The sequence below is a fragment of the Rhea americana genome, unplaced genomic scaffold (assembly GCF_003343005.1).
Source record: "Rhea americana isolate MKP2758 unplaced genomic scaffold, rheAme1 scaffold_137, whole genome shotgun sequence".
NCBI lineage: Eukaryota > Metazoa > Chordata > Aves > Rheiformes > Rheidae > Rhea > Rhea americana.
In genome coordinates this window covers 2,610,165-2,620,900 of record NW_028185450.1, presented here as the reverse complement: position 1 = coordinate 2,620,900, position 10,736 = coordinate 2,610,165, and the positions used below count along the sequence as shown (strand labels likewise).

Here is a 10,736-nt window from a genome sequence, read left to right as displayed (position 1 = left end):
AACAAGAGGGGAAAAAAAAAAAGGAAAAAAGAAAAAAAATCCACAAGACATTACTGAAGAACATGTATTTGCTAGAGAAATACAAGGAAGCTGAAAGCACATGCACTCATCTGAATCAACTATTATAAGAAGCTTTATAAAAGCAAATCAACCATTATGTCTTAATACTGATGACATGCAATCCTCTAAGACAAATAATGAGCAGAAAAGGTCACGCTACATAGCAAAAAGCCATACAAAGCCAGCAGCTGTGTCCAGGTACAAGCAAAATGATAAAATATACACACATAGCTTAAATATAATTTAGACAAAGATTAGGAGTCAGTTGCTTTTACCATATTTATTTGGGCAAGAATAGTCCTTTTTATGCCTAATAAGTTAAAATCATAGTTGGCCTCATCAATTTACACATTGTGGGTCTGTCATAGAAAAATGGAACTTACTTTCTTTCAAGAAGTCTGATAAGAGGAAGCAGCTTCTGATTGAGTGCAGCCATTTTGGTGGGATTAGATTCGATCTCTGTACCATAGGAAATAAACTTTTCAAGAATCTTGCTACGATTGCAAACAGATGAAAAAGGCCATAATTTAGAACAATAGTTTTAATTAGTTTTACAGAACATGCTGCTGAAGAGGTTAGAGTTAATACACATTAACGATTACAAGTACAGCGTTGCCTCTAGCCTGAAGAGGCTCTTCATCTCACAGGTACTCCTATAATTGCTAAAAGGGTAGCTATATTGGACTACTGAATGCCTCAGTTTCAACATCCAAGTTTGGAATTAACATAAGAACTCAGAAAAACATGACACTTAAAAGACATGGTCATATAATTCTAATGACATTGTCAGATATTAGTTATTACATCAAAAGTGACTGTTGAACTATTGGGGAAAAAAAATAGTAAGTTAACTCACGAGGCCAACAGGCGATCTAAATCCTTTTCCAGTGTTATACTCTGAAGAATAGCTTCAAGATGTCTGATGTAAATATTCTCTCTTTCCTCAGATTCTTCTTGATCTTCTAAGGAAAAAACATACAATCATACAAGATGAACATCAGTTTGAGAATAATCTCTCCATATTGATTAAAACTAACAGGTTGCATCAGCAGCATCATCTGATGAACCGAGCATTGAAGACAGCAATGTTTATCCATTGCTAGCACTAACTTCAGTGTGTGCTGCTAGCAATTCTTCATACTGATGTCATTTAAATATTAAAGGCTGTATCTCTACCAATAAATTCAAGTATGCTTTGGAACAGTCCAGATCTGTTATCCATTTCCTGTGTTAGCAAATTGCTATCACATTTCTTGGCATGAATCTGACCTTTTTCAACTAGAGGGCTTTCCCAACCACGACTGGGCAATTAGAACAGTTCACAGTGCATGCAGCTACTCTGTTTTGCAGACTAGCACACACACACAAGCACTACACACCATTTGACATCACTGCCCAGGAACATTCCCAGGCACATTCAATTTACTAAGCTAAACACAGATGTTCACCACTTAAAGTACACATGGAGTACATAAGATCTACCTAAATAAAATCTTCTATTCACAGGACTAAAATCATGTATTTTGCAATACTAGACTTCTGCAAGAGTCAGAAATTTCATACATCAAACGTAAGTTACTGCTGAAACATTGCAAATTAACATCTAAAGTCAAATTGACATAGATATAGCAGGGCCTAAAATGGCATCCTCTGTAAGAACTGGGAAAACAAAATGCAACACAGAAATGCACAGTCAGGTCTTTACATGTATTGGTGCAGTTTTCATAGCAGGAGCAATTAAAATTACATAGCTAAGACATTTATCACAGCAATCTCCCTATAAGACTCTACAAAACACTGAATATATATACTAACTTACCTGTATCAACCTTAATGATGGTGCAGACAAGGTGAGGTAACAGGTAACCCAGAAGAGGAGAGATATCATAGCTTGCTGAAAGGCCTTGCAAAAGTTCTACCAGTTCTGGGTTGCTGCACAGGTAACTAAATGGCCTGCACAAAAGAACAGGGAACAGAGGGGAAAAAAAAAAAAACGCACATTGGTTTGGGTTACCAACATTTTCAAAACACACAGAATTTCCTAAGGATTCAATTTTCAGCGTCAACCACCTCATTGTAAATAACCACTGAAAAGATCTAAAGGGTACCAATTACCAATTGCCAGAGTTGTATTGGCACATTTCATATTCTACAAGTAAACAGATTACTGTTAGTCATGTTGAACATGGACGCTGCATCAGCACAGCCAAAATCCTTATGTTTTCAAGAAGTTGGTAGTACAAGTAAAAATATTCGTGTGTATTGCATTAAGACCTGTCCTCAGAAATGCCTCTTTGTCCTTTGGTTACGTACTAGACACAGTAAATTCCAGGACCTATGTAGAAAAAAAGAAGGTAGAAAGTAGAGCACTGCAAAGAGCATATCACCTATCCAGTTGCAGCAAAAGGAAAAGAGAAGAAACAACAGCTCAACGACAGGAGTTCCTCAAAGAGCTAAGTAATCTCTCTTTCTGCTAATGGAAGTTTCTCTCATCTTTTCTCCCTTCACATCCATTTGGCTGTCACTGGCTGGGTGCTGTGCAATGCATCAATGCATTAGTTCCTCAGTCCTGAGCTTTTAATCCATGTCCCTGTTCCATGATTGTTTCCAAGTATCTAGGAAATAAGTGTGCATATCCCAGCAGAGAAGAAACTGAACCTACTGGAATACCCACGCAAATTTCTCTAGCAACAAGTAAACTCCCTGTAGCATTCAGCACTTCCACCACTGTGTCTGACCACACATAACAGCACCAGCTAACAAACTCTCTCAGGCTGGAACAGAGAGACTGAGGGAGATGAAATGCCATAGGTACTTCTGAAAGAACATCTGACTTCTGGGACCAAAGAAATGATGGTCTTTACCCTTGAGGTGTAAAACTACACAAACACAAAGTCCTTCCCTTCAGTGGGCAGAATTTATTTTCTCCAAGCTGTTCAAATAATTCCAGATTTTCACTACCATTATCATGTTAGCTTCTCTTCCAGGATTTCCTCTTACTGATAGGCTTCAGTTTTGCATGTTGAAAGCAATCCCTTATGGAAAGGAGCGAGATCTGAGGAACCAAAAACCACAGACTTGCACTACAGCTCATTTGCTGTAATGAGCATATAAATTTTCAAAGCAAGAAGAAATCTCAGATTCCTCCAAAATATCAACTATCCAATAGCTGATATTTACAATAGGAAAATACTCCTTTAATAAGCAGGATGAAAACGTTTAGATTATCAAAATGCAGTCTAAGCTTTTAAAAGCAGGGAACCCAAGTCATGCAGACTTACTTTTTTCCAAGATTGTCTCCTTTCTGAGTTTGCAGAAGAAGGTTCAAACATGCCACCCCTTCCCTGGCTAATGAAGGCACTTTAGTCAATGTCTTGCTTATTTGTAACATCAAGGAATGCACCAAGGACGTTTCCACTGTCACTTTTACTGTCATCTGACAGATTATCATGTATGTTGCAGCTCTGTAATCCTGTACAGAGGATTTCAGGCCCTAGAAAAAGAGAAAGATAAAGAAGCATTCTTTGCGACACATAAATCATAAAACAAACAAACAAACAACAAAAAAAACCCACAACAACCCAAGCATATTAATATAAAAAAATCATTTTCATCCCAACATCCATGGAATCACTCTACCTTTTTTCCAATGTGTTAACTCTTAAACAAACCATAAACTCAATTTTAAGAAGAAAATGCTGTCATGTACAGTTCACATGCATGCAAAAAGACATGCATTCATTAACAGAGCAAGATTCCCATATTCTGGAGCAAAGAAGGCAGTGAAGCAAGTTGTCCGCTCTGACTGCACTTTGTCATTGTTTACCAGAGTAAGTCTCTAATGTGAAGTTTATTTAGGCTGTGTATACAGTTCTCACAGCTCCATTCCCAAAGCAGAGTAGGAAGTAGGACTATAGAGTTCTTAAAATGCTTCTCTGAGGCTCGAGGAAAATTATTAGCCATACACACTGCTTTGAAACATTAGGCAGGTGAAGGTAAAAGTGATACAACACATTCCATATACATTCTACCTTGCACAGCTATGAATGTCTCTCTTGAATGTGAGCTGCAGGAAGCATGTCAGCAGACACAATACAGGTCAATACACAGAAAGGAAAACAAGGCTTCAGGTACCTTTTGGATGTAAGGGAGTAGCATGGACACTATAGTATTCGTTATCTTCTCTGTTGCCCCAAGAGCAGACACTATGGTGGAAGCATAAAATGCAAGGAGAACTCTCAATTGAGCTGAGCTGCCAGGACACTCTGAAAAGACCTAGACCATAGAAAAATAGTTGTTCAGACATCAGGAAAAGTGTAAATACAAGCATGGCTTCTCAAAAAAGCACAAGATTTCAATCTTCCAACATATAAACTCTATCAACTCCTGCGAGCATAACTGGAGAGATCTCTTCCTCCAGGACCCACAAGAGAGGCTACTGCTACACCTTGCAGATCAGATAGAATGAAATGGGTACTATTCCTCAGCTACTGCAGTTTTACCACGATAAGGTAACTTAAACCACTTCTGATTTCTGTGTTATACTCAAGACTGAACTGGACAGYTGAAAAGTCGATTGACGTATGCTTAATTCTAACACTCCGGTTATGTTTGAACAATCCTTATCATTGTTTTATTTCTGAYATTAATGCTAAACAAAACAAAAAAAGACCATTTAACCTCCTAGAACAAGGACGGTAACATTCTCAACTTTTAAATTCTTATTAATTTTGAAAATATACACTTAAAGCATCCATGACCATCTCAAAAGACGGATTTGACAGTGCCATCCACTTCATTATCCCCAAATTCAAAGCATAATTATAAACAAGTAGCAGGAATGAGTTAATAAAAGAAATGAAGAAAGTGAATTTGTTCTTTAAGTAATGCAGTACTGCCAAATTGTTCTGTCATGGTTCAGTAGTTCTTAGATTTTCCTTATAGCAATATAGATGCCATCTATCTAAATAACAAGAAAAAGATTTTCATATTGTTTATTAGTATGAGTCCTTTTACTGATTGACACACAATTAGAAATAGTAAACTGCATAATCTTGTACAAATACAAAGACTGGGAAAGCAACACACAAATATTGTTCTAGAATAAAGAAACAACCTTCACAGATTTTGCCACCAGTCTGCAGATGAAATCCATGAAATCGAGGTCTTTGTAACAGTGAGTAATGAGAGTACCCCTTGCCAGCGGGACTCCAGGTTTCTTTCCATGGTTAAGAAAAAAAAAAAAAAAATTAGAACACTACGGTAAAGTGAAGCAAAGCACTCAACACAAAAACTAATATAATCTCTTAAAATTAAACCTAGTGATCAGACAATACTGTTTAAATTGACACGAGTAATGGAAACCCACACACCTTTAGCATTTTTTATATCCACATTAAGACACTTGACAAATAGCATTATATATAGTCTACATTCAAATAAACAAATATTTTAGCAGTTGATATGCCTTCCTAGCAGTAGCAAATACTTGCACCTTAAAAGCATACTTTATCTTTGCAAAAAAACCAAAGAGTTATTAAATATAAAGTTAATTATAAAAAGATTTGATTGTAAAGAAAGATAGCAGAAACAACAGGTGGGCATTCAGGCTTCAGTCCTGCAATTAAATCTTTCAGTACAGTCCTACAACTAACCACATGAACAGGTGGAACACATTCATAAAGCCAGTAGCAGAGTCAGGATATTAAAGTTCCTCATGTTTCTCCTAACTTGTATCTGTTAAGTATTTTACCCTTATTGGATCCAGCCAGTGCCATTTATGAGTTGGATTTTTTATATTTAAAAGCTGAATAACTCTCACAAATAGCTTAGTCTCATGATATGGCAAAACACAACCAATCAAACTGTCTTGATTGTAGAGATGAATGTGAAATCTAGGGAAAAAACAAACATACATGAATAGTTAAAAGCTCTCATAAAGTTGAAAACAAAGACCCAGCCATATTCTTCTCAAAATACATAGTCTACTTGTTTTTAAGCAAGACCACAAGAGATTACCATGCTGAATCAGTGAGCCTACCTGCAGTCTCAAATCCAATGGAGGTCACTAGTCCGTAAGTGTAGGAAAACATTATAAGAAACTGTACTAGCAAATTTCTTCCTCTCTCTCCTAATTTTACGTCTGTACAGGACATAAGTTTACCTTAGTTTCTTCTGTATATATTTGCATACTAAACCAGACATTACAACAATTTAGTATGAACTTCAGTATAAAACAAAATGTTGCAATTCAAAGGCTCTATCAGCAGCAGTCATCTACTCTTTCTTTCGTGATATAAAATATCACACTTTATATAAAYTGACATATCCAGAGACAGAAAGACAATGACACTTTACAATACCTGGTTTACTTTACCTTGCACTTTCTTATGTGACCTTGAAACAAGAATATTTATTTCTCGTTATCTTACAATACAGGGTATGTCATTCTTAGTTTAYATTGAAAAGTTGTTATTTTATGCAGCCTTTTTCTCAAAAGCTTACATATATGCCTCTCTAGATCCTCTGTAAGGTAGCTAGAGCTAGGCAAATTTGGTGGAAGCCAGGCAAAGAAATAACTGTTTTTACAGATTATCATGAATCACCAACAATCAACATCTTCACAGTAATGTATCAGAAGACAAAAATCTAATTTGGAAAAAAATAAGACCTGGCCTGGTACAAAACCTGAACYGAAGCATTTTAATCTGTATTTCCAGTAAACTACAGTAACATTGTTCCAAGTAATTCTTATCAGGAAAAATAACTTGCCTTTCTAGTAGTTTTAGCTATTGACATGTACGGTAGTTAACAGATTACCTGTGAATCAGCCATTCAAGGCACTTTTGGGCTGGCTTAAGCATGAAGTAAGGGGACAGATGAATCAAGAACAATGAAATATTCTGATTTAGCTGCTGATTTACTGCTTTAGTCTGAACACTGCGTTCGAGGCCTTTGGCCATGGAACTGAACAAACTGGATTGGAACACTTCAAAGGAAGGATCGATCCCCATCAGCTCTTCCAAGCCAGTACATCCTGTGGAAAGGGCAGAGGAATGCTTTAAATGAAACACCAGTTTTCACCAGTTTTAATCACCAGTTCTGTCCATCTCACTGACATATCCACCCAGACAACCTCTGTGCTGTATTTGTATACATCATTCTGACTGAGCAAATCAAACCAAAAGTAAACAGATCTAACACCAAAACTTTTCCTACATTTAAAACATTTCTTAGTTGATGAGGATGAAGGGCATCAACAAGTATTAGCAGTGTGTTCTTGCAGCAACAAAAGCCAACAGCATTTTGGGTTGTATTGGCAAGAGTGCAGCCAGCGAGTAAAGGGAAGTGATCCCTCCCCTCTGCCTGGCACTTGTGAGACTGCATCTGGAGTATTGTGTACAGTTTTGAGCTCCCCAAGAAAAACAGTGACATACTGGAGCAAACCATTGGAGAACCATCAAGATGATTARGGGATTGGAAAATGACAAACCAGAAAGCCAGGAAGAACTGTGTTTGTTCAGCCTTGAGAAGAGAAGGTCAAGGAGAAATCTATTACTGCCTACAATTATCTAATGTGACAGTGTGGGTTATGGAGAAGATGGAGCCAGACTCTTTTCAGAGGTGCACGCTAGAAGGATGAGAGGCAACGAATACAAGCATGAACATGGGAAATTTAATTAAGTCAATATAATGAAAAGACTTTTTTTTCCCCCTATACGATTGGTCAAATATTGGATCAGATGCCCAGGAAGGCTCTGAAAACCTCTGTCCTCAAACTCGACCAACCACAGCCCTAAGCAACCTGAGCTAACTGGCTCCCTCTCAGAGGGAGTTGGACCAAACGATCTACAAAGGTCCCTTCCAGCCTTCTATGATTCCAAACTSAAGAAGCAGGATAGGGTACCTTTTTGAACAAGTTAAAACACAAAAGTCTATGCACCATAAACACATGAAAAATGTGTACTCCACAGCAGAACTATAGGAATTATTTCATTATTTTATACAAGCTTGTAAATATTAATGGCTAAGCACAAAACAAACAACTATAGAAACCAASTAGCTAGGAAAAATATGGAAGAAATAAATGATTATATGCAAGGAGTTCCATAACAACTATTTAAGAAATACATAACTCAGAAATATCTGTGGTACATTAAGGACAGATACATGTCTACAGTTTTGTTACTTAAGACAGCTACACACTATTAAATGGAGCTCAGACTTTCTGCCAATTATTGCGGCTTTATAAATGGCTCTCCTATTTAAGAAATTTCATATTCCTCATTAAAGATAAGCATAAAAAAAGGAAAGAAACAAGCACAAATATCATTAAGTGTGCAAAGAGAGTAATGGCTTTTTCCACTTCGTATCATTTGTAACTAAAAAAGCTACCAAAGCAGGCTGTCAAGAAGTTTTCATTAAATTCAGSTAGCAAGGGACCTCAGGAAGTCTCTACTCCAATCCTGCTCCAAGTAGGGTCAGCTCTGAGGTCAGATCAGGCTGTTCAGGGCTTTAATAAGTCARGTTTTGAAAACCTCCAAGGATGGAGACTGCACAACCCCACTGGACAACCTGTTCCACTGCTTGATTGACTTCATGGTGACGTCCTTATATCCAGGCTAAATCTCTCTTGTTCCAACTTACACCTATGGTATCTTGCCTTCCTGCTGTGCACCACTGTGTGAAGCCTGCCTCCATTTTGCTCAGTAACCTCCTTGTAGATATTATCAGGCTGCTATTAGACTCTCCCCAAAAGTTCTCTCTTCTCCAGGCTGAACATGCCCAGACCCCTCAGTCTCTCCTCACAGGGCAAGTTCTCCAGTTCCAGAGCCCCTGGAACCCCTGCACCGAATTCGCTCCAGTTTAATCAATGCCTTTCTTATAGAGGGGATCCTTAATCTGCACACAATTTTCCAGATGTGAYCTAACAAGTGCTGAATAGAGAGGATATCATTCTATCAACCTACCAGCTGTGTTCAAGTTAACATAGACCAGAATGTTACTGGCCTTCTTTATCGCCAGAGCACACTGCTGGCTCATGCTCAGCTTGCTGCCCACCACGACTTGGCACTTGTCTTYGCTCAATTTCATAAGACCCATTCTCCCAGCCTGTCTACATGCCTCTAAATTGCAGCCCTACCAGTTGGAGTGCACCAACTAGYCCACCCCAATTTGATGCTATCGGCACCACACAACTATATCACCTCATTCAGGTCTGACAAAGATGTTAAACAGGACATGTCCCAGAACAGACCCTTGCAGTGTTCTCTACTTGTTACCATCCTCTAGGYAGAGTACAAGCCATTAAACACTACATCCTGCACCTGATCATCCAAACAGTTTTTTATCTATCTCAYTGTGCACCCATCTAGACTGGGAAATCCTAACTTGGATATAAAAATACTGCACGAAACTGCATAGAAAGCCTTGCTAAAATTAAAATAAAGAACATACAGTGCTTTTGTCTATAAATCCAGTCACTTCATCACAGAAGGCAACCACTTTAGGCTGGTATGATTTACCTTTAGTAAAACCATGCTGAATATTATCGACTACTTTCTCCTTCATGTGCCCAAAAAACAGGAAAACCACCAAGGCACATCTGTGCCAAGAAAAACCACTTCATGAYTTTCCCTTGAACTGAAGTAAGGTTGACTAGCCAGCAGTTGCCTGAATTATCCTTTTGGCCTTTTTTGAAGATGGGTTGCCTTTGCATTTACCCTTCTCTAGTCATTTTCTGACAGATAAACTACTCTTAAGTCACTAGTATCTGAAGAACCAAACTCACCAATGGCAAAAAAAGTGTCCCTGTCAATAGTAGCAGCCTCCTTGCAATCAAACAGCAGCGATGCTGCTTCAGCGCGGGATAAGAGGCTAGGGTCATTCTGGGGAAGAGCGAGCCGCTTCAACTGCTCCGCGAGGGACGTCATTGCTCCGGGCGTCTGTGAAAGAAACCTAAAGAAAGAAAACCAAAACAGGACCGCAAATACAGCAACCCTGGCACAACTCGCACTTGCTGCCCCTGAGAGGGCCCCTTCCACCGCTTAAAGCCTGCCTCAAACGACAGCAACGCCCTAGCCGCCGGGCCCGGGCCCGGGCCCCGCCGAGGCTCACGCCGCCTGCTCGGCGGCCACCGCGCTGCACCGCTGCCCGGCGCAGGCTGTAACGGGCGCCCAACGGCCGCCGGCCCGTGGCTGCCGTGGCGGCACGCGCCCTCCCCCCACCCCCTTTCTCCCGCCGCGGGCCGGGCCCCGCTGCCAGCTGCCCCTCGGGGATGCGCGCGCGCTTTGSGCTGAGCCGCGCCCAGCCCGAGCGGGACAGAGAGGGGGAGAGCGGCAGGCAGCGACACGTCCCCCACAACACCGACCTCGCTCCCCGCCGCGCCGGGGCCCACGTGGGCTGCGCGCGCCGCCGACCCGGAAGCAGCGACTCGAGCGGAAGAGGAACCTCCGCCCCGACGGGCAGCGAGGCACCGCCCCCGCCCCCGCCCCCCCCGGCGGCGGCGGGCACTGAGCATGCGCCCGCCTGCGAGCCGCTGCCGCGTGCCGGGGGCGGGGAGGCGGCCGTTGAGGGCAGGCGGTTGGGCGCGYGCCGTCGGCGTGGCCGTTAGCGGCGGTTGCGCGCGTGCTCGAGCTGGTGCTGCGGTTGTGTTGTGGGGCYGCGGTGTGTAGCGC

General features: G+C 40.7%; 1 protein-coding gene across 1 annotated transcript; it reads right to left on the bottom strand.

Annotated features, from left to right (window-relative positions):
• Positions 1–443: 443 nt before the first annotated feature.
• Positions 444–10,480, bottom strand: LOC146599634 (HEAT repeat-containing protein 1-like; the record flags this gene model as incomplete). The annotated part of the gene is made up of 10 exons (XM_085298285.1): positions 10,430–10,480; positions 9,851–10,017; positions 6,880–7,096; positions 5,813–5,954; positions 5,177–5,278; positions 4,195–4,335; positions 3,342–3,553; positions 1,880–2,013; positions 917–1,022; positions 444–554 (listed from the first exon to the last, which is right to left on the bottom strand). Coding segments are annotated over exons 2-10 (1,307 nt in total), but the record flags the coding sequence as incomplete, so codon positions are not given.
• Between the last annotated feature and the right edge of the window lie 256 nt (positions 10,481–10,736).